The sequence below is a fragment of the Ursus arctos genome, unplaced genomic scaffold (genome assembly GCF_023065955.2).
Source record: "Ursus arctos isolate Adak ecotype North America unplaced genomic scaffold, UrsArc2.0 scaffold_3, whole genome shotgun sequence".
NCBI classification, from domain to species: Eukaryota; Metazoa; Chordata; class Mammalia; order Carnivora; family Ursidae; genus Ursus; species Ursus arctos.
The window spans coordinates 81,834,067-81,858,373 of record NW_026622985.1 but is presented as its reverse complement, the minus strand read 5'-3'; the positions used below and the strand labels follow the sequence as shown (position 1 = coordinate 81,858,373).

The following is a 24,307-nucleotide window of genomic DNA, read 5'->3' as shown; positions in this document are numbered from 1 at the left end:
ATGGGTGAAGGAGGTGGAGGGGCCTCAACCTGTCCCCCTGAGTCTAACCAATGCTTCCTCAATGTTTGCTGTAGTTGTCATCAAAACCTAAAGTGGGGGAGGACAGTGAGAAGAGACAGGACATCTTCTTCCTTATCATGAGTCCAGCCACTGACCAGAAGAAGAGATGCGGTCAGTGACTGGACTCTCTGTCTCTCTCTCTCACACACACATACACACACACTCAGGGCAGTGGGAGGAAGCCCAGTTTCTAAGCCTGGTTGCAGGTAGGATAGCAATGCCAGCAGGAACGTCAGGGACTGAGGTGCAGAACGCAGTGTGAGGTCCTGTCAAGACAGCCACGGAAAAAAGTGCCCACAGTGAGGCCCGTGTGGGGATGGAGCCAAGCCTGGTCAGGAAGCCCAGGGAGGAGTCCTGGGGGGGGGGGGGGGCGGAGCCTGAGCCTGGGCCCCTATCCTCGTCCCTGTGACGTTTCAGTGCAGTGGGGGCAGCACATGGCCAGGCCCCTGCCCGCCACCACAAGCCTGGGAAGGGTGCACGGGCTTCTGCAGGAAGCTCTGAGTCGTGAGCTGGTGGAAGGCAGTGGGCAGCGGGCCTGAGTCAGGAAAGCGCCCACGGAGGTGTCATGGTCCAGTGTCTGGGAGCTGAGCCTTCAAGGACAAAGATGCTTTCTGAGGTGGAGAGGATGGGCAGGGCCTTCCACAGAGAGGAAATGGCGTAAACAGGGACCCAGAGACAGGAAAGCACATAGACAAGGAGGTCCCTGGGAGGGCAAGGTAGGCAAGGTGACTGCAAGAGGCTTGGAACTGAGTCCTGAAGGCCTTCTGTGATGGTTTCCGGCCTCAGACCATGTTCTAAAGTAACCCACAGCCCCTGTACCACAGGACAGGGACCACTCAGCTCTGTTTCCAAGGGGGTGAGGGTGGGAGCGGAGCCGGGACCCTGTCCTCCCAGTTACTCCCTTCCGGTCACTCTACGAACACACATCCCCACCCCCAGGTACTGCACACACGTGCTACTCAACGTGCACCCACACCCCACATGGCACACATGTACTATGCACACGTATTACACACGCACACTCACACATACTACCCACAAACCCCACACCCACTGCGTGCACACGCACACACATTACACCCACCCATCACACGCACTCAATGACTACAACCACCAACCGCGTCCCCCCCACAGTGCCCACACACATACCTACCACACCACACACACACACACACACACACACACACACACACACACACACACTGCACGACACTGGGGTTGTGCCTCCAGTCAATGCAGGCAGGCGGCTGACTCGTGAACAACTTGGAAGAGTGAAACATAGTCTGCAATCCTGGGGCTGTTTTGGGCACTCGGACCCCTACGAAGATTCAAGGCTCCTGGATTTGAAGGAACTCCCAGTGTCCATTTCCCATCAGAATTACAGGGACTTGTGCCTGCCCCCCAGGGAGTGGCAGGGCCAGGGTGATGAGATGCCCCTCCCCAGGAGGAGCCGCAGCCCCCACCGGTGACGCACTCTGGCACCTTCCTGTCTCGGAGGACCCTGTCCCAGAGGGCCCTCTCTCGCCTTTCCTCGGGGAAGCACAGGTTATCTGTCCATCTGCTGGCCCTGGCCTGTTTATCTTCTTAGGGCTCTCTTCCTGAAATAGCTCAGGGTTATCTAAGCTGCTGGAGCGGACAGTCTGGCCTGCCTGACCGTCCCCCTCCCGGACAGAGTGGCCGTCCTGGCAGCTTTCAACTCCTTTAATCCAGGCCTGAATTCCACACATTACTGAGCCACGCTGCAGAGCTTCCTGGAAAGGGCCACCGCCTCCATGAGGTCCCCCCTACTGCAGCCCGAGCCACAGGAGCACCAGGTGGCCTCTCCTCTCCCCTCCCTTGGCTAGGTGGCGGGGGTCAGTAAGCTGGCGGCACCTTCCCAGCGCTCTCATCACAGCCCTGGGCAGCTGGACACCTCCACTCGCAAGTCTGGCCGTCTCAAAGTTGGCAAACCCAGAGCCAAGCTCACCTGTCTCATCCCAAACCTCTTACCTCTCCCACATTTCCACCTGTTCAGGGATGTCAAAACTTTCCTAGACTCCTGAGTTAAAATCTCAGTCATACTCCTGGACCCTTCCCAACCGTCAGTGCCCTCACCAGCTCAGAAGCCCACACCCCCACCCCCTGCCCTTCCAGGTCAGAGTCCTCTGGATGCTCCCCAGGCTCTGGATTCCAAGCATCCTACACATTGCTGCCCGAGTGATAGCCTTCATCTAGCATTTCACCCTGGCACTGCCCTGCTCAAGAACCTACCATGGCTTACCATTAATGGCTGCATAAAGTCTAAACACATTTGTCTGGCTCTCAAGGTGTATCTCCACTTCTTTAATATCGTAGCCTACTACTCCAATTAGTACTGTCCCTGCTTTGGTGAGACCAGCCCCCGCAGCTCCCCTACAAGCATGCTCTCCTGGGCCTCACACCTCTGCTTGAGCTGACCCCCTGACCAGCGCCACCCCCTCGCCAAGACTTCCTCTCCTTCCCAGGTCCAATTTTGTTAAGTCCTCTTCATCAAAGCTTTCCAGTCATTCATCTACTCAGCCGATGTTAATTGAGCACTTCCCTGTGGAACAGGCTCTGACCAGCGTCCCCTCTGAGCTCCAACGGCACAAGTCACTTCGGTCCCACAGTTTGGCACCGAATCTCCTGAGATCTTGGAATGTGTCACCATGACAGTTTCCCTCTCCCATGCGCCCCCCATGACTGGCTCCTTAGACTTTGGAACCTTGAAAGCTGCAGGTGGTAGTAGATTTTTTGGTTTTGTTTTTATTCGGAGGGCTAGTGCACAACTGTGAACTCTTTGTTTCATCAAATAAAAACACTTTTTTGTAAATTTTTAAACTTTGTTTGTTTGTTTGTTTACTTAAGTAATCTCTACCCCCAACGTGGGGCTCCAATTCACGACCCAGAGGTCAAGGGCCCCATGCTCCTCTGACTGAGCCAGCCAGGCGCCCCAAATAAAAACACTTTTAAATTACTGTAATGTCATAAACAAAAGCACATTTTAAAAAAGATATTATTTAGGGGCACCTGGGTGACTCAGTTGGTTAAGCGACTGCCTTCGGCTCAGGTCATGATCCAGGAGTCACAGGATCGAGTCCTGCATTAGGCTCCCTGCTCAGCGGGGAGTCTGCTTCTCCCTCTGACCCTCTCTTTCCTATGCTCTCTCTCATTCTCTCTCTCTCTGTCTAATCAATAAATAAAATCTTTAAAAAAAGATTTCATTTATTTATTTGGGAGATAGAACAGCAGGGGGGCAGGCAGGGGAAAGAGCAGAGGGAGAGGGACAAGCAGACTCCTCACTGAGCCCAGAGCCCAGTGTGGGGGCTCGATCCCAGGACCCTGAGATCATGACCTGAGCCGAAATCAAGACGCTTAACTCACTGAGCCCCCCAGGTGCCCCAAAAGTACACTTTAACACGAAGAAAGTAACACTAGGAAAGAAAGAAGAACATAATGGCAGCATGAAGAATGATCCTTAAAATTGAACAAGTTTAGCAGTACAGGAAAAGCCACATTTTTCTTTTTCTTCATTTCAGAACATAATCTCAGAATGAGAGAGTGCTTTCAATGGAATAAATTTAGCAAGCTGGAAAATATATCACGTTTCTTTTTTCTTTCTTTCTTTCTTTCTTTCTTTTTTTTTTTTTTTTTTTGGAAAATACATCACGTTTCTTTGTGTTCAGTTCACAGAGGACAGGTGACTACTTTACCAGTGTTCGTCCAGCGTCTGGGAGCCCCTGTCTCAGCCCCTCGCCAGCTGAGCACAGCTCATGAGAGCAGAATGGGTAGTTAATGTCTTTGGTTGTCACCTGGAGAAGTGACCTGAGTCTCCTCGCACAAGATGCAGCTGGGAGCCAGGGACATGGCTTCCAATCCTGTCGCCTTCGCTTCAGACACATGGCCTGATTTTTGCTCCAGGAAGCTCGCCTCTTTAGACACACAGGTATTCCTGACACTGATTGCAGCCTACTCAGAGGCAGAGAAGTCCTGGGGCCCCAGGGGAGGCAGGTGGGATGGAGACTTAGGAATCTTGCTCAGGAGCAGAAAGTGAACGGGTCACAGAAGCAGACACCCCCACCCCATGGCCTCAGAGCTCTGAGCCAGTCAGGAGTGGAGCTGGGGTGGGACCCCAGAGCTCCTTTCTGTCTCCTGCCCCTGGGATTCTGCCTTCTCCCTGCTCTGCCTGAACCCGACTTCTTCAGAAAAGAAATACAACCAAAACTTTCCATGGCTCAGCCTTGGATCCCCCAGCCACTTCCATAAAAAGCCATCGCTGCCTGGACAGGAGAAAGAGAGAGAATTTTTCCAAAGGATGTATGTGTGTATTGTTGGGAGCAGCAAGCCTTTTGGTGAACTCTGGGTCACAGCACAGCCTGACAAATGGCAGGAAGTTCAGGACTTGGGCCTGACATTTGTTGCACAAAGACCCTACAGCCCAGCCAGGTGAGTTGGGCCTGGGGACCGACACAGGGCCACCGCCCGGCACTTCCTGCCCTTTGTTGGCCCATGTGACAGCCTTCCCAGTGCTCTAAATGGCCTTTCTTTCGTGCCTGACTCCTGTTCTTTATTTATGGAGACGAGCTCCTCAATATAGAAACGGGTGGGCCCAGAGTCAGCAGCAGGATGTGGGAATGCAGACTGGCAGGATGCCCACCACCGGGGGCAGGATTGCTGAATTAGAATAATGTGGCCGTATACACCCAATAATAAGCCCGTCTGGTATTTATATACCTGATGAGATGTTCCGCACGCTCCCCTGGCACATCGCAGGGGATCACGAGCCTACCCCGCCATCAGCGCTCCTGTGGACACCACCCTCTGGCTCTTGTTGTCCCGATAGGCCTTGGCCTGGCGCTCAAAGTCAGCATGGGCTCCTAGAAGGAGGGGACTCTTTCTTTCCTCCAGAGCAAAACCTTTGCTGCCCACTTCCTCAGGGTGAGTCTGTGCTTCCAGATAGCTGGTGCCTGTGTTCGTGGGCAACAGAGCACACAGGACCTCTTGAAGGTCCCAGTCTTTTCTGCGTCATCATCATTTACGGTGGAATTCTTTCTAAAAGTAGTCACACACATTCCCGGTGTCTCAGACAGAAGACCTCGAACAGACTTTGAGGTGTTCTTGGGAACCTGGGGTCTCGGTTAGGTTGTATGAGCAGTGGAAGGAACCCTGTGTGAGCAGTGGAAGGAACCCTGGGCCCGGTGGGACCAGGAGATCTGGGGGCCACTCCGTCCACCTGGTTAGCTGTGCAAGCTTGAGCAAGTTCCTTTACCTCTCTGGCTCTCAGGGGTTGGCCTGTGTACCATGTGGTCATACAGCGATATCAATACAAAAGTTATTGGGATAGATAAGGTCACTTGCCCCACAGGCTAAATCACAGATGACTCTTTCACAACCATTTTTGGTAGATTTCCTTCTGTCCTACCTTGTTTTTAGGCTAATTTTAGACCACTGTTTATAGACCCATCCAGAGTAGCAACTTTCTTTCAAGTTTGTAACATCTAAATCTGTTAGAACTGGGGCGCCTGGCTGACTCAGTCAGTGGAGCACGTGGCTCCTGATGTCAGGGTTGTGGGTTTGAACCCCATGTTGGGTGTAGGCATTACTTAAAAGATAAAATCTAAAAAAAAAAAAAAAAAAAAAAAAGGCATATGCCACAATCTACTATTTTATTTTATTTTATTTTATTTTATTTTATTTTATTTTATTTTTTATTTTATTTTGAGAGAGAGAGTGTGTGAGCAGGAGGAGGGGCAGAGGATGAAGGAGAGAGAGAATCTTAAGCAGGCTCCACACTCAGCACAGAGCCCAGTGCAGGGCTCATTCTCATGACCCTGAAATCATGACCTGAGCAGAAATTGAGTCAGGGGTGCCTGGGTGGCTCAGTCGTTAAACGTCTGCCTTTGGCTCAGGTCATGATCCCAGGACCCTGGGATCGAGCCCTGCATTAGGCTCCTTGCTCAGCAGGAAGCCTGCTTCCCCCTCTCCTATTCCCCCTGCTGTGTTCCCTCTCTTGCTGTCTCACTCTCTGTCAAATAAATAAATAAAATCTTAAGAAAGAAAGAGAAGAAAGAGAGAGAAAGAAAGAAAGCGAGTCAGATGCTTAACCAACTGAGCCACCCAGATACCCCCACAATCTATTATTTTTAAAAATAAATAAAATAAATCTGCTAGAACTACATGCAAATTAAAAGTTAATAGAACCAGAGCAAATATACAAATGTGTATACTTATGTGTATACTTTGTGGTATATTTCTGATGAATCAATCACTTTTTCTCCTTCCTAGTTCATGAGTCTATTTCAGAGGGAGGAGTTGTCAAGAGAGGTGAGATGTGGAACAGTGAGGTTTTGCTATACCTTCTTCATATATCCCTGTGGTGCCTTCAGAGACCGTAGTAGAAATTTAATAAGTTATTGTTGAACCAGATAACTTCCCCTTCTACTCCAGATTCACCTGGAATTTTATTTCTGAGCTAAGGTGCAGGGTGCAAACTGGCCAGGCCTGCACGTTTGTCTGACAAACTCCTGCTCCTCTTCCTGCTCCTTACAAAACATGTGTCCCCTCTCTTCCTCAGCGTTTCTTTCTTCCTTGCACAGAGCCCTATCCCATCATTCCCCCCGCAGGAAAGGAATGAGCATGAATTAGATTCTCCCCCCTTCTCAGAGTGAGATTTGGAAGCCGGACATTTCTAGGAGACACACAGAGACATGCCAGAGAAGCTGAGCTCAAAAGATGATAATGAACATTCGAGTGGACTTGGGAGATGCACAGAGCACTTCCACGTGCTATACTTCCCTTAACCTGCAGTCCTGAGATGGTGTTGCCGGCGTGCGCTAGATCAACCGGGACCAGGTACAGCTGCATTGTTTTCCAGAATAATGTGGGAGCCCAGGACTTTGCGCAGTGTATCCAACCATCTTAGCTGGGGGGCTACAGGCAAGCAGGGATGGTGAGAGGTGGCGGTGGGGACTCACCTTCTTCCAGAATGTAAAGACAGGGAAAGAAGAAGGCGGGAGGGAGCGAGCACGGGGCTTGAGGTGAGACCTGGGTTCCCTTACTAGAATAAGGCCGGTTCTCATGGGGTTGGCTCACGTGCTTGCCATCAGCGTGGGCTGGGAAGAACCTGGGGCTCAGAGTCAGAAGATCAGAAGGCTTGGTCTGCACCCAGAGCTCTGCTGGTCCCGGGGACTATGACACTCCCTGTGGATTCTCTGTCGCTGGCAAAAGGAGAAGGATGCTGATGATAACAACGGGCACAGTAATACACCAAAGCACTCCTCCTCACGGGACTGTCAAGTGCACAGACCACTGGAGATGCTCTCACCACGTGGGCCATAAGCTTCTGCAGTTTGCTGTTTTCATTCGTCTCACAGATATTTGTTGAACACCTAATATGCCCTGGGCACTGAGGCAGGCCCTAACGATTCAACGATGAAAAACGAGACACCCACGATGCGCGTCCTCATGGGTCCATCTGCGATGTGCCTCCATACATCCGCCAGCTTTGGTCCCACCAGGCTACGGACGGTGTGGGCCACTAGTCAGGCGCCGGTGTCTGTCTCCCTATAACTGTTGTTGCAGGAATGAAGTGACTTTCTTTATATGAAGCGTTTACCTCCAACACAGCACCCGTCACAGAAGGAACAACCCCCTAGTAATTGTTAGGTCTCTCCACCAGCACCCTTTTAACACCTCTCTGGACAAGAAGGTTACGATTTTGTAGCCCTGAGCTTAGTCACTGGCTAAAGTACTTCCCTGCTGCAGATGAATGCAGACATCCGCTGCAGGGGTGTGTGTGTGTGTGTGTGTGTGTGTGTGTGTGTGTGTGTGCGCGCAAGTCCTACCTCTCCAAATAGACCAGAGGCCCCTGGAAGGTAGGGACTCACTCTCCTCCCTTGAGGGCACCAGAAGGAACAGACAGGTTGGTGAGAAATCCCTTGCAGCTCTGGTTGGATCGATTTTCTTTCCGGCACACCACTGACATGTGAAGTGTCTGACCACACAGCGGGAAGTGTCAGGAAGAGCCGAGGACACTCGAGACAAAGGAAGGACAATTCAGGAGTCTGAGGAACATTCGCGACTCTGTTCCGCAGACATAACCAGTTCAGGGGTATAAAAGGGCCCCCGAGGCTGTAAACTGGCCAGTATTTTCCTGGCCCCCTGCTCCCCAGGCCCTACCCTCCTGGGAGCCCCAGCCTATGACCTGGAAGTAGGCACATAATGTTACAGCTGTCCTGTCTGGCCACCAACACCTTGCCCTCCTGTCGTGGTTCCAGGCCCAGATGGCCCCTCTGTGCTAGTCAGGCAAGCGCCCCCATGTTCTGGGCAGGTCACGCCCACACCAGGGCCTAAGCTTCCCACTGGCTCAGCAGCAGGCCGGGTTCCTGTCCTGATGGTGCCACTCTGCTGTGGATGCTGCCACCCGCAGGGACGTTCTGCCCTTGGTGAGGTTCTGGCCACCAGAGGCCCTGTGCCCCCCGGTGCCCAGCAAAAATGTTACCCGAGAGTCTCTTTTTGGTGTTATTTTCTTTGTGATTCAGCCCCCTCTGTATGGGAGCTGGGCCACAGCACAGCTTTGGGAACAGCCACTTGCTGGCCCCAGAAGTGAATCTCCTCTCTGCCCCGGGCCCATTGTTCTAGAATCTAAGTGACATGTGTGATTCTCTTGTTCCTTAGGCTGAGTTCCCTGTCAGGAGGCTCCTGGACTCTCATGCAGGCAGTGGCCTCCCTCTGATAGACCCAAGTCCCAGTGGACACAGAGTCCGCCTTCAGGTCAGGCCCGCTCTTCAAAGAGCCATGCATGCTCAGGGTCCAGGGGTTTTAGTCCAATGATTCCATGCCCTAAAGCCCACCTGTAGTGACTCTGTTGAACCACTTTAGTGATAGGCCCTCCTGGGGCCATCGTATTTTTTAAATTGCTTTCACTGCTAGAAAGTTCTGCCTAGGTTCACTCGACAAATCTTTATAGAAGATATCCCTAAATCCCAGACCTGGCCCTCAGTTCTGGAAACGAGCTAGATCATGTCCCTGTTCACATGGAGCTAAGGTTAAGGTGCCAATAACACAGAGTATGCGCATGGTAATGGTTTCAGCTATGAAGAATGGTATGGCTTGAGCTGTTAAGAAGTGCCATGGAATGCCTGGGTGGCTCAGTCAGTTAGGTGTCTGCCTTTGGTTCAGGTCATGATCCCGAGGTCCTGGGATCAAGTCCCAAATCAGGTTCCTTGCTCAGCGGGGAGCCTGCTTCTCCTTCTGCCTCTGCCCCTCCCCCTGCTTGTGCGCGCTCTCTCTCTCTCTGACAAATGAATAAATGGAATCTTTAAAAAAAGAAAAAAGAAAAAAAAATGCCACAAAGAGAACAGAGTATGGTGATTGATAATGAGGAAGGCTTCCTAAAGGCAGAGAGTGAGTGCCTCTGAGGCCAGACTTAAGGACCCGAGAGGTCAGCCATAGGGACGGTGAGGACAGGGGCTCCAGGGGCAGAAGAATGAGCCTAGGAAGGCCAGCAGGGCTGAAGAGGCCCTTGGAAGGGATCTCTGCCTGAACTCCCTCAAGGAGGCAACAGGGGGGAAGGAAAGAAATGGGGACTGAGCCCTCCCTTTATTAGGAGTTCTTTTTAAGAGCGGAAAGTACCACCGGCACCTGCACCAGCAACAAGCACCTGCTGCCATCTCCCCAGCTCCCTCCTGTGCAGTCACTTCTCCCTCTACTTGCTGACCCTTCTGCCCAGCGTGACCTACTGCCACCCCTCTGGCTCTGGCAAATGCCTGCTTAACCACTGAGATCCGGCCCCAAAGTTCCCTCCTCTGGGAAGCCTTCCCAGATTTTTGGGCAGAGGAGGATGCTCCACCCTGTGCCCCCCAGAGTCTTTGCCCCCTCTGCTCCCCTTTCCTACCCCTCAAGATGGCACTTAAGAGCGCGGGCTCAAGAGGCAGACCCAGCCTGGGTCCGTCTCACTAGCTGCGTAACCGGGGGTGCTCGTTTCCTGGGGTTGCTCTGACAAAACACCACAAACTGGGCAGCCTAAGAACACTGGAAATGTATTGCCTCAGAGTTCTGGAAGCCAGAAGTCTGAAATCAGGGTGTTGGTCATACTGATTTTTACTTGGGGCCCAGGGGAAGCTGTTTCCTGGCTCTCGACTAGCTTCTGGTGATGGCTGGCCATCCTTGGCGATCCTTGGCAATCTTTGACTTGTAGACACATTGCTCCAATCTCTGCCTCTCTCTTCATACGGCCGTCTTCCCGCATGGTCTCTGTCCTCAGAAAGTGTTCTGCTCTGTGTCTCTCTCGTCTTATAAATACATCAGGCTTATGGGATTAAGGGCCAATTCCACTCCAGTATGAACTCCTTTTAACTTACCTAATTACGTCTGCAATGACCCTATTTCCAAATAAGGTTGCACAGATGCTGGGGGTTAGGACTTCAACATTTTTTTTTTTTTTGAGATGCAGTCCAATCCATAACACCTGGGTAAATTTAATCTGTGTCCTCCTCTGTGAATCGCGTACAAAGGAGTACCTTCCTTCTAGTATGAAGATGGAATGAGTTAACAGCTACCCTAGCATGGTACCTAATAAACATTCCAAAAGGCAGCTGCTGCGGTTACTATGTCCAGCCCACTATGAGTTCTCCCAGGTAGAGACCACGTCTTACTCTTTTTTCTTTTTAATCCCTCAGTGTTGAACGCAAAGTTTGTGCTCACAATTTTTGCCTGCTGAATGAGCTGCTGCCACTTGGAGGGCAACATTAAGATCAAAGGGGTGATTTTGAACATCTCTGTTTCCATCAAAGAAAATTTACTGGGGGAACGATTAGGCAGTGGTTCAAACTTTCTTGGATAAGTTTTTAATGAGCTCTGGATGCCTAAAAGGTATCTCAAAATTTATTGAATTATTAAATCAAAAATGTCTCTTAATTATTATCTCAAAATATCTTCAGATTATTCTCAAAAGCCTTTCTAACGTCTGTGAAGGGCAGGGAGAATTATTGTTAATTAATTTTTTTAATTAATGCTTATCATAAGCAATGTATCAGTCCTAGGGAAGATTTATGAGGCAGAAATGCTATACATTTTATGCTTCATTGGGGCCCTTTGTGTAATCAATACGATTGGTACATTTATGTACATTTGTAAAATACTTTGGAGCGTAATTTTATTATTTTAAGTGATTATCAAGGTTTATAGTTTTTTGCTCTTATGACATCCCCAGTCATCACTGTGTTTTTGGATGCCAAGACCTTACTTAGGATGTAACCTCCAACTGCCTCATTATTTTTATGAAGAAAATATGATCTGCTTTACAAGGACTCACTTTATGGTGAGTTTCCAGGGACACAAAGTAGAGAAAAGTGGTTAATTTTCCTTAAAAACTGAATTCCACCCCACCTCCCCTACTGACCTCCCTAGGCCCCAGTCCCTGCCCAGCCCACTCCCGGATGCAGGCTGAATTAACTGAAATAGGGCAGGTCTCAACGGATCCTAAGAGGGAGCTGTTTACAGACCGGGTTTAAGTTTTCTGTTATATTCATCTTGGAGTCCAGTTTCTAACAAAGCCTGTGCACATAGTGAGCTTAAATGTTGGATTCTAATTGATGGCCTATTACATTACTGGCATCCCAGACAAAATCAATTAGTAAAAAGGCCTATATATTACATATGTGATATATTTTTGCTATACTATATATAGCTAATATATTTGTATAGCTAATATATGTGTAACATATACACATATATATGCAATAAAATATAACTAAAACACATGATTTTTTTCTGGCACATGCATAAAATATCTCCGGAAAAACACAAAAGGAAGGAATAGAGTTGATTGCATGGAAGGGGATGAGTAGCTGGAGTAGGAGGAAAAGGAGAGTAGTCATTATAATCAATTTAGACTTTTGAATCATGTGACTTGCTACCTATTTCAAAAAATGTTGGCGTGCCTGGGTGGTTGAGTCAGTTAAGCATCCAACTCTTGGTTTTGAATCAGGTCATGATCCCAGGGTCATGGGATCAAGTCCATGGGCTCTGAGCTTGGGGTGGGGGAGGTGGGGCGGTGTTCTGCTTGAGATTCTCTCTCTCTGCCTCTGCCTCTGCCCGCCCCCCAAAGTAGTAAAGTAGATAAATAAATCTTTTTTTAAATGTTTTGAGTTTATGTCCGTAATGAAGATCGAGATAAGCATTTTCTGCCCTTGCTGCTGTGTCTTCATAAAGCCTTAGGCTATGTATTTCAAGGGTTTACGTGTAGCTTCCCAGTTAGATCATAAATTATTTTTTTTGTTTTTATTTATTTAAGTAATCTCTGCACCCAATGCGGGGCTCGAACTTACCACCTGAGATCAAGAGTCATGCACTTCAGACTGAGCCAGTCAGGCGCCCCTAGATCATAAATCCCTAGAAGTCTGAGATCATCTCTTTCACTCAGTCTCAATCCTCCAGGACCCGAACTAAGCCCGCCGCTCACCCTGGCCCTCAGAATCGCTTGTGAGAGAATCCACCACCTTAGTGTTGACCGTTTTTTTCTTTCAGGAAACATGGGTGAAACTTCTTTAGGAGCTGGGAGCCAGCAGTGGATATAAGGTAATACCCTCCCTCTAAAGCAAGGGCAGGGGTGGGGGGACAGCTTCAGGTGCCACCATTTTCTTACGGTTAATTTATTATTTCTTTAGTGATCTCTACACCCAATGCAGGGCCAGAACTCACCACCCCGACATCACAAGTCGCCTGCTGTCCTGACTTAGCCAGCCAGGTGCCCCTCAGGTGCCCCCATTTATCATGGTATGGCAAGAGTTCCAATGGTGTGTGAATCGAGTGCCACAGGGGAGAAAACCTCAATATATAGGCTTGCAGATGGGCTGTCTCTGAGCCAGCCTTGAAGAAGAGTGGAAAAGGTTTTCACTTGAAGGGTGCACTTCTAGACAGCTCCAGCCGAATGGTCTGCCTGGGGTTCTGGAACTTGGCTCTGCCCCTAAATAGGTGGATGCCTCTGGGCAAGTTATTCAGGTTGTTTGCTTATCTACAAAATATGAAGACAATAGATCCTTCCTCACAGGTTTATGGAGAAAAGAAAATAAGATAATGCTTAAGACCTGGCACAAAGTAAGTGCTCAGCAAACCTTAGCTATGACTTGAGACGTATTTGATGCACGAAGAAGAAAATGTCTCTGAGGACTGAGTCTCAGATAGAAATCTGGAAAGTTCCAGGCTCGCTGACTTTCCGTGGCCCGAGGAGTCCCACGTTGTTTGTGCACCTCAGTTCCCAAATAACACCTTGCCGCCTTGGTGGATTTTGGTTTCAAAAGCAGAGACAAAAACACTGACAGCCCCTGGAGGAAAATGAGGAGGCTGAGCTTGGGGTTTGGGGGTGTGGGGGCACCGGGCAGAAAAGCGGGCCACGGAGGAGCCTAGGTCTGTGTACATGGCAACAGGGGAACGCAGATGCAACAGCTTACAGAGACAATCCGGTCTTTTTTTTTTTTTTTTTTTTTTTTTTTTTTTTAAGTTATCTCTGCACCCCATGTGGGGCTTGAACTCATGGCCTCGAGGTCAAGAGTGGCAGGTTGCACTGACTTAGCTGGTCAGGAGCCCCACAGTCTGGTCTTCTGACCGTGTAGGTGGAGTTTGCTGTTAAAAAGGCCCCGTGAGGGGCGCCTAGGTGGCTCAGTCAGTTGAGTGTGGCCTCAGGGTCCTGGGATGGAGCCTGGTGTTGGGCTGCCTGCTCAGTGGTAATTCTGCTTGTCCCTCTGCCTCTGCCCTTCTCCCTGCTTGCACGCTCTCTCCTCTCTCTCTCAAATAAATAAATAAAATATTAAAAAACAAAAAAACACAAAACAGAACAAAAAAAAAAGTCCCCTTGAGCATCAGAAAGGGAAGGGGGGTGTTCTTTGCAAGGGACGGTTCCCAGGGACACTTCCTCACTACTTTTCGGCCCAAGCCCTCTTCTACAGAGTCTGAACAGTTTTACCCATGAAGCTCAGGTTCTGGGTAGACTCGGAGGCAAGAACTCAGTGGACACAGGGACTGCTGGACCCTCCCTGAGGGCTGAAGGAATCTGTGAGAGTCCCTCTCGGGTGTCTCCGTAGGAGGGAGGGAAGGAAGGAAGCTGCCTCATTCAGAATGGACTAGGTGCCTCCCCGCCTTAGGTCTTGACCCTCATGTCCTCCTACATCCTTCACTATCTCTGGGGTGAGGGGGCGGTTACAGGGCTTCTCAAAAAGCAGTATGGGGAAGGTGTCCATAAATTATCTCTCAAGATTTGGAGGTTTAAAAAAGCAATGACCTTGAGGTGCTTCATGAGATAACAGAGAGTGTTCATTCCTGGGGTTCAAAGGATTTGCCACGGCCAGTATGAAATACCAACCTGTCCAAAGGCTAGGAGAGACTGAGAAAATAACTCAGAAGAAGGGCAGGAGAAATAACTACAGAGAGGATTATATTTTTCTTTTTTCTTTTTTTAAGATTTTATTTTTAAGTAATCTCCACACCCAACATGGGGCTTGAACCCACAGCCCTGAGACCAAAAGGCGCATGCTTTACTGACTGAGCCAGCCAGGCACCCCAGAGTGTTATATTTTTTAAAGCTCATCAAAAATTTTTGCCTCCAGAGCTGGTCTTTTTCTTCTTTTTTTCTTTTTCTTCCTTATTATTATTATTTTTTTAAGTAAGCTCTGTACCCCACATGGGGCTTGAACTTACAACCCTGAGATCAAGAGTCACATGCTCCACCAACTGAGCCAGACAGATGCCCTTTGCTTCCAGGGTTTGGAATTATGTCTGAAAAGGAGTTAGGGTAGATTTTTTTTTTTTTTAAAGATTTTTTATTTATTTATGTGACAGAGAGACAGCCAGCGAGAGAGGGAACACAGCAGGGGGAGTGGGAGAGGAAGAAGCAGGCTCATAGCAGAGGAGCCCGATGTGGGACTCGATCCCGGTACGCCGGGATCACGCCCTGAGCCGAAGGCAGACGCTTTAACGACTGCGCTACCCAGGCGCCCCTGATTTTTTTTTTTTTTAAGATTTTATTTATTTATTTGACAGAGAGAGACAGCCAGCGAGAGAGGGAACACAAGCAGGGGGAGTGGGAGAGGAAGAAGCGGGCTCCCAGCAGATCAGGGAGCCTGATGCGGGGCTCGATCCCAGCACCCTGGGATCATGACCTGAGCTGAAGGCAGACGCTTAACAACTGAGCCACCCAGGCACCCCTAGGGTAGATATTTTTTACCCCATTTAGCAGATTAGGAAACTAACACTTGGAGAGTTTCCTGACATCATAAGCTAGTTGATGGTAGAACAAAGAATAGAAATACAATTTTTTAAATTATCTGTGGAGATGGATTCATGTATCCAACCAGTATTTACCAAGCACCTGCTATGACCAGGCACGGTGCTAGGCCCTGGGGATGTAAAAGTGAGCACAGAGGAAAGGCCGGTGGCCTCATGGAGCTCTGAATGCAGCGGGAAGGCCAGAACATACACAGAGGAAAAAAAATCTAGAAATGCACCAACCATCCCTGCGATGAAGGAACAGAAGGAGTCAGGGGAGAACCCCTTCCTTACACTCTAAGGCTCTCTGGACCTGGGATTTTATTCAAGCCTCTTGGTCCATGCTTTTCAGGATTCCTTCCAATCTGAGCATTCAGGAATTCCCAAGTGGCCTCTGCGATGAGAGTCTGTGATTGTGGGAGGCGGGGAGGTTCCGTTCTGTCTTCGGTGCCCATAGCCAGCCCTGTGTAGACTTGCCCTCTCTGGGCTCTGGGCTCTGCACTGTCTCCCTGCTTCCCAGAGGCAGATCACACAACCCCAGCTGTTCACCGAGTGTGTAAATGTTATCAACAAGCCCTGGTGACAGGGGAAGGACAATGCCCCAGAGGTGAATGAAGTCATGGGAACCTCCGGCACTGCTTCCAGCCCTGTCCCGTGTCTGTCGTTCACCCATATCTGGGCCAGCTTGTTTACCTTCACGGGTCTGCAACCCTGTGCCTGTGGGTCCCCGCGGGGTCACGGTGTGTATTACTCATTCCGTGGCAAGGAAGAAGGACGCTTGGACTAGCTACTTTTCTTGGAGACCTAAGGCCAAGAAGCAGAAGTAATATCCACTGGGTATAAACCTGGGTTTTGTGAATCAAGTGACCAGAGAGAGTGACTAAAAACCATTAGAAATCCCAGCCAAGATCCTTGGAGCGTGAAAGGGAGGAACTGGGCACAGCAGTTTAAAACACTGTGGGGGGCAGGGGTGTGTGTGCAGTAATTCTGATTTTTTGCAGATGGAGTGAGTAGCCTTGAGATGTGATTCAGTGAAAAGTTCTTGCTGTATTTCACTTAAATGCAAGCACGGTCTACAGCTCTGGGAATAATGAAGTCTCAGTGACTGAAACCTGTAGTCAGGCCATGTCAATTTTTGAGTGGGGTGGCCTTCTTTGGGGATGCGGGGAAGTACGGGTTTTGACAAGTGTAGGAGGGGTTGTGTGGGTGAACAGTCATCTCCCGAATTGAGAGACACTGGTACTCTGCTGCAACTGCATTGTATATTCTAGATTGGCCCAGGGGTAGACATTTCATCTTAGCCATGTTTATGAAACACAGCAGGCAAAATTATAGTATAATGAATATCACTATTCATTCATGCATTTATTCAGTCTCTGAATAGTAAAGGTTCAGTGTGGTTTTAGGAGTCAGGCTGCCAGATTGGAATCCTGACTCCACTACTTAATAACTGGGTGATCTTAGGCCAGTTACTTAATTTCCATAAACACCTCGGTTTCCTAATCAGTTAAAAACAAATGAGGCTCATGGACTTAAAACACGTCGCTCAGCCCTAGCACGTGGGGTAAGGTCAGCGGACTCCAGGCGCTCTTCACATCGTTTTTATTATCAAGCACCACTATTCAACCATGCTAACTATGGAAGGGACATACAAATAAATAGACGTTCTTGCCCTCAAAGGACTTGTGGTTCGCATGTGTCTATAACTCACAAAAACCATTCAAAGTCAGCGAATGAAGGCATCAACTCAAGGCAATGGGAACCCAGAGGAGGCGTGATCATGACCTCAGAGGTGGAGGTCAGACCAGAATAGGGCTGCAGGACATGGGAGCCTTCCCACCTGGGACACGTAGAAATTCCAGGCACAAGGAGAAACAAAGGCAAAGACTCAAAGGTGAAAATGAGTGTCACAGTTGAATCTGAAGAGCCTTGTCCCCCTCAGTGGGAGAAGAAGGTGGCAAGTTTCATTAGGACCGGAGTGTGGACACCTTGAATGCTGTGTCCTGGATTTTGTTCACCAGGAAGCAGACAGGAGTGTGGGCAGATGAGGGACAGGATCCCACCTGATTCTGAGGATAACACCCTGGTGGCAGATGGAGGGAAGACAGGAGAGGAAGGAGGGGAAGGTGCAAGATGCAGAGCTGGGAGCTGCCGAGGGTGCCCGGGGTCCAAAGGACACAGCTCTTTCTTCAAGGAGCTCAGGGCTCACCAGGAAAACTAGACACGTGCAGGTCAATCCCCAGAGAGGAAGGCCACGTAGCAGAGCTCCATCTGCCTTCGGGTGGATGCCAGGGGAATAAAGATTTTGATTTCTCATCTGCAAAATGGGGTGATGGTAATATATGTCCCTCTCCGGTTGTATGAGGATTACATCATTTTATTATTTATTTATTTATTTATTTATTTTTAAAGATTTTATTGATTTATTTGAGAGAGAGAGAGTGTATGAGCAAGAGAGAGCACATGTGGGGTAGGGGGAGAGGCAGAGGCAGAGGGAGAAGCAGACTCCCCGCTGAGCAGGCAGATTAAGTCATTTTAGGAGAGTAAAGTGTTTAGCACTTGCCCAGAATACAGGCATGGCTCCACGATACTATTCAAGCCCTGCTCTGGCCCTGGTCAGCCTCCAGGGTGGAGGAAGCTGGCTGCATTCTGTTTTTATCCCGCGGGGGCAGAGGCAGGACGGGATGGTCAGGAGCTCCATGGGGGATGAGACTGGAAAGCAGATTGGGGCGAACGCGAACGTGTCACGAAGACAGCTGAAGCTCATGATGGCTTGGGCTTCTTTTAGTCCAGCTTAATTGGGAATTGACTCCAGTCTCCCTCCCCCGGTTCCATCTCCCCAGCTCATCCTCTTTTGTTCCTGCCATAGGACCTGAGGCTTTTTGAGTTGAGAGAGCAACAGCCCAGGACACAGATGCATGAATGCGGATAATCTTGACAGGGTTGCAAGAGGCCGGGTTACAGTAGTGGCCTGAGTGCTACTCTGATCCTGGAGCCAGCTCTGCTTACTAGCTGTGCGAGTGGGGACAGGTCAGCCCAACTCTCCTGGCCTTTTCTTCCCGTGTGATGCGGCTGCTGGTGGGCTCGAACACCCACTGGGCCCCAGGCTCTCTCTGAATCTGAGGTGTTTGGGAATTCAGGGGATCACAGTTAGGTGCATGGCTACAACTCCTGCCTGCACCTCAGTGGCTCTTGAATCTCGATTTCTAGTCCTTTCTCGGGTCTGAGCTTCAGCGTCAGATGTAACTTCTAGACGTGGCCCTTGAGTGCCCCATGGGTATTCACAGTCCACATGGGTCGCCAACGCCTATCTGTTCTGCCTCCCAAGTCCCTCTATAGCGTCGGATCCCTCCTTGTCCCTCCCACCACCGCTGAGCTCAGGCCCTTTGGGGCAGGGACAGATACACCAGCCTCTCCCAGTACTGTGACCTCCTGCAGTCTCGCGTCTACACTCTGCTTAAGGCAAAATACCTGCAGTTCTCAGCTCCTTTCTCCACCAGCCTGAAATACCTGCCCTTTTGCTCTTCCCCTGGTGAAATCTCACTCCTCCTGTGAGACCTTCTGTCGTCCTTAGGAGCCTTCCCTGACCTCCCCAGCCCACGCGGAGCCTGTCCTGCTCTGTGCTTCTTCCGTGGCTGCTCATGAACTTACTATAGCCTCTATGGCACGTTAGCTGTGTTTGTGTTGAGAGGGCAGGGGCTGAACAGTCATGTTCGCCTGCTCAGCACTGTGCACAGAGCCCCACATGCTATGCACGTTTGAGCAGATGTTGATGAATAATCATATTTAGGTGCATGACTTTGGCGAGAGGTGCCCAACCTGAACCCCAGCTGATAGTCACAGAATCATACAATTTGGTAGATACAATCCAATCACTTCTTTATCTATTTAGCCTCCTTCGTGGAGTCAGGTGCCCCTGTACGCGGCACTGAGATTCCAAGATGAATGAAATACAACTCTGGGCCCCCGAGGAACTTGGAGGTCAGGGGTTAGAAAACCAAAGTAAGGGCATCCTTGGCACCTGTGAACAGGTGCTGTGGCCTCAGGATGGTAAATGTATGCATTTGTCTCTTACTGGGGGTGTGGTGGCTGAGGTTCCGTCCCATCCGTCAACTGAGATGCTGTGACTGGGGATTAAAGTTATTTCATATGAGGACAAGGAGGGCTTTACCAAACCTGCACTTAAGAATGTGGTCAGCAACGTCACTGAATTGCAGGCGGAGCCCATAATCATGCCCCCTGACTTTAACAGGAACTATGGGAAAAAGCATTTTAAACCTTGTGCCATACGCCCCTGTGTAATATCTCCCAGGTGGCATTCATGTTTGCATTCAATATCTCTATCTATATCTGGATCTATATCTGTGATGTGCTAGGCTGTTCTGGGTGGTTTGAAAAAAGTGTCAGTTGAATAAGAAAGACCCCACATTAAGAAGTTTAAAATCTTCTAGGGGAGCTAACTCACGCATAAATATAACCAACATGTAATAAATCCCAGAGGGATTGTGGAATAGCATTTATAAAATGCTTTGAGTTTCCACTCTAAGCTCAGGTGATCTGGGCCAGTGAGCTTGCTAGTGGGAACAAGCTGCTAAATAGGACTAAGGACACAGGCCAGTTACCTGGGGACAGATCTGCTCACTGACCATAGGTGACCCCTGTAAGCCCAGCCAGCTTCGGGCCTTATTCCTGAAAGTCCCATTGTGCATAAGTGTGTGTGTGTTGGGGGGGGGGCAGGGTGTTGGATACTTGGGAGGGTCCAGAGCATTCTTATTTTGCTAAGTGTTCAGTTACAAAGAACAGGTCCTGTTTCCTAAACCCGGATGTCTGCTCTCATTTTAAATTTTGCATGATCTGGTAATTGGACTGATCCCAAATCCTGGGAATTTAAAATGCCCCAAGTTTTGAAATATACATTCTCCCTTTACAAAACTAACATGTTCCTTTACAGGTTTCCAGAGAAATTGATTCATCAGAGTGCAAAGCACTGTTTAAATCAGAGAGCATATAATGCAAAGTTTTTAATTCCCAGTTTTTACATTGTACTGCTTGGTTTCAGACAGAGAAACAAGCTTTTGTTGACATGGATATTAGGCGAACAGTACTAAAATACATCAATGATAGTCACACACATCCCACGGTATTTACAGGGAACACCCTCTGTCTTTCCCATATGCGGCATGGAAAACAGGGTCAGAACGATCCTGCAGAAACTTCCCGATGAAAACAGCGTGGTCAGCCGTTCCCAAGGTTGAGCCCAGCTCCGGCAGGAACCCCCAGCCAGGGCTCCAGAGCTTCCTTCGCTGCTCCAGAGACGCTGAGCCAATCGGACAGCGCCTGCGTGCAGCCGACAGGAGGGGCTCAAGGAGTCCAAGGTCCCTATAACCGGGCTAGGTCCCGGGCACCGTCCTTCTCTCCCCGACGCATCTGAAAGACACTCCAGATTATCACCCCAGGAGTCTCGTGAGCCAGATCCATGCTGCTCCTCCCCTCCCCCGCCCCCCCAGCCTCCAGGGTGAATCACCCCTCCCCTTCTAGGGCCACTTCACCCCACTTCCCCCCGCCCAGGCGCCGCCGCTGCGTCTCCTCTGCAGGGGCTCCGGGAACTTCGTTTTCCTCCCCACATCCCCACCGACAGCTTTTGCAAAAACAAAACAACATAAAAAAAAAAACAACAACAAAAAAGGGGATTCTTCTTTGTTCTTTCACGGGGTTAACTCGGTTTATGGAATTCAACTCCCACCCCCATCCTAAGTAGGCAGATTTCTCTCACTGTCACATCAAATGCCAGCCGCTTCATCCTGTGTTCTGGTCCTGGGTTAAGTGCTCGTCGCGTACTGTCTTAGTTAAATCTCATAGCAAGCCCCTGAGATTGGTGATGTGGTCCTTATATTACAGATGCGAAAAACTGAGGTACCGAGAGTAACTTGCCAGAGTCTTAACTACTAATTAGGTGGGCACAAACGAATTTGGAACCCAAATCGGGTTTGCCCCCAGAGCCCTAAATCTTTATTCTTTATACAGCAAGAATAAGGATAGTAGCTGATACTTGTTGAGCAATTAGTATTTGCCAGGCACTGGGTGCAAACTATTTCTCCAAACTACTCTCAGAGACAGGTATGCCACTTACCAGTTCCTGGGTCTTGAGCGAATTTCTTAACCTCTTTTTGACTTAATTCCCTGTCTGCAAAATGAGGCTAAAAATAGAGCTGTTGTGAAGAGTAAATGAAATAATATCGGTAAAGCCCTGAGAACACAGACGGGCACGTATTCTTCCCTCAAAAAGTCCTATTCTTTTTTAAAACCATCACCTCCATTTCACAGGTGAGGAACCTAGGCTTGGAAAGATGAAGCAACGAATTAGTCCAGACTGCCCAGCGCACACTCTGCAGCGCAGACCTGCTCGCAAGTGGTGCGGAAGGCGGGCCCGCCCGCAGGTGAGTTGCACCTGGCAGTCGGGAGACGTGCTTCTCTGGAGTTGCAGCACAACGCGCCGCAGCCCGGAGGCCTCGAAAGATCCTTGGCGAACACACAAGGCTGGGGGTCGCCTTGCTCCGGATTTGGGCGTGCGAGGGCCCTGGCGGGGTCGGGGGTGCCTCCGGATCCCCACCGAAGCACTGCGGGAGACACCTGTGCGCTGGGGCGGGCTCACCAGCGGGCGGGGGAGCGGTCCGGCGTCGGGAGCCCCCCGGCCGCCCCGAGCGCACACACACACTCACCACCCCGCCCGCCCGGGGGCCGCTCGCCCGGATCCCGCGGCCAGCCCGCGTTCCCCCGCCCGCCGCGCTCCAGGGCGGAGTTTCCTCCTCTGCTCATTGTTCCCGGCCCAGTGCCCGCCCCGCCCCGCCCCGCCCGGCCCCTCTGCAGCCTCCCGCGCGCTCCTGGGGGAGGAGGAGGGGGCGGGGGCCGGCGCGGACGGGACGGGAGTCGCCGCAGCCGCCGGCCGGGCCCAGCCGCGCAGACACAGCCCGCGCCGCAGCCACCCGCCGCTCCTCCGCCGACTGGCGCCGCGCCTCAGCCCAGCTCTGCCGCAGCGGCCGCGAGGAGGGGCCGCCGGAGCGCGACTCGGGAACCCCGGGTCACCGCCCGGCCGCCGGAGCCACAGCCAGGCCTCCCTGAGCGGCGCCCACGCTCTCGCCGTTCAGACGCTCGGACCCGCAGCCACCTGCTCCAGGCCCGAGGCCAGGACACGATGCGCTCCGCGCTCACGCGCTCCGCGCTGGGGCTCTCCGCGCTGCTGCTGCTCCTGCTGCCGCTGCGGTCGCTCTCCGAGGGAGGTGAGTGGTGGCCCGTGCTCCGCCGCGACCCCACCGTGCCGTTGCGCCCCCGGCCGGGCCGCACCTCGTGGCGGGACCCCGAGCAGCTCCTGAGCGCGCCTTGGGTTGGGGCCACACGCGGAGCCCTGACCTTGAACCATACACTCCGCTTCCAAACCGGAGAACACTGCAGGTGCCGGGCCCGCGCGCGAGTTGTCCCCGGTCTCCATGCCAATGGAGTGGGAGGTGGATTGTGGTGGGGCAAACAGTGGCGCGCCGGCCATGAATGGGTTTGCGGCCAAAGCGAGCGGGGACCTGGGGCACCGCGAGGCTCCACGCTTTTCCGGGACCCCCCAAGTCTGATCACTCTTTTTCTCGGTGTCGGAGGGAATGAGCAACGGTATTGTGTAGTCGTTGATTCCAGAAGCACGGCAGGCTGGAAGCTCCGAGGAAGTCTCTGAAGCAGGTGACAAGCCTCTGGTTACGGCTCACGCGGGCGATGTGCTCCGCATTTGCAGAGAGGTTTTTCCAAGCAGTGTGTGCGGTTCGGCTCACCTGAGCCTGTGCTGGGGCAGGTAAAAGGGTAGTAAGTGGATCTTCCGCAGTCTCCGAGACACCTGGCTGTGTTGGAAACCTGTCTCCTATGCTACCAAAGAAAACAGTTCCCTTCTCGCACATGGCCAGGAAGGTGAGACCCAGCCGCTCTTGTATAAACAGGAACTTGTCTCATGAAACAAGCTTGGGTGCACCTTGGAAAAAAACCCCATATTTTTTCTGAAGGTTAAATGTTACCCTTTTAGGGGGACAAAGGGGTGACCACAAACGCAGCCAAGCAGGTGTCCCATGACCGTAAGAACAGCGGGTCAGCCCCGGGAAAGAGATGCATTTCTTTGTGGCCCACCTGAGCACATGTCTGCGAGGAGAAAGAGTGGAGGTGGTGCTCCTACCCTGGGGCCAGGAGGCCTTTGGTGACAGCTCAGAGAGGGAAGGGACCCTGCTGCTGGCAGGCCCTGGCATCTGGGGCTGAACTCTTAGGGGCAGGGTAGGATAAAATGGCAGCACAGCCTCTTCTCTGCACCGCATGGAACCTTCGGTGGGAAGGGGCTGGTTTTCCGGGGGCAAGCAGGTGTGAGCATCCCACTGTGGGAGGCCCTGACACTCCAGCAGCTCGACTTAAAAGGAAAGGGCACTTTCACTGGGCAAAGGTGTGGTCCCAGATGGTATGTTGTGGTGTGAAGACTGGTCTGAATGGCTCTGAGGATGACAGTCACCTCGCATTTGCACAACCTGCAGGACTGAGAAGATGCTGGAGTCTAACCGTGCTCTCAGAGCAGCCAGACTTCAGCGTGGGTCTTGACATGCACCTTTTTGGAGAGGGCCTCTTAGCACCACCCAGAAGGGAGGTGGGCTGTGTCAGGAATGATAGGCTAGTTCCCCAGGAAAGCTAGGAGACTAGCTGCCCATGTGCCAGAGCCTAAAGAGACTGAGCTTTGAGGAGAGGCCAGGGGCTGTTCTGCACTAAGAGGTACTCCAGAGCCACCCATGGAAAAAGCTCCAAGCCCAACTCACTGCTGGCTTCAAGGCTGGGACTGCCTTCCCTAGCATCTGGGCATTGCCCAGAAACCACGCCACTTCCAGGAAGCCCTCCTCAAGCCTAGCACGGGGCATGGCATGTGGAAGGAGCTTGAGACATGGGAAACAAGTAAACAACAATGACCAGCACCGCCTTCCCA

The 24,307-nt window shown here is 51.0% G+C and overlaps 1 protein-coding gene across 1 annotated transcript in view; it reads left to right on the top strand.

The window, feature by feature from the left end:
• The first annotated feature begins 20,498 nt into the window (after positions 1–20,498).
• The window catches only part of PODXL (podocalyxin like), a 50,361-nt gene continuing 46,552 nt past the window's right edge, over positions 20,499–24,307 (top strand). Inside the window, exons 1-2 of the mRNA XM_026513470.4 lie at positions 20,499–20,568; positions 22,149–22,595. Of these exons, the coding sequence (XP_026369255.3) occupies positions 20,499–20,568; positions 22,149–22,595 (517 nt within the window). The remainder of the gene's footprint in view (positions 20,569–22,148; positions 22,596–24,307) is intronic.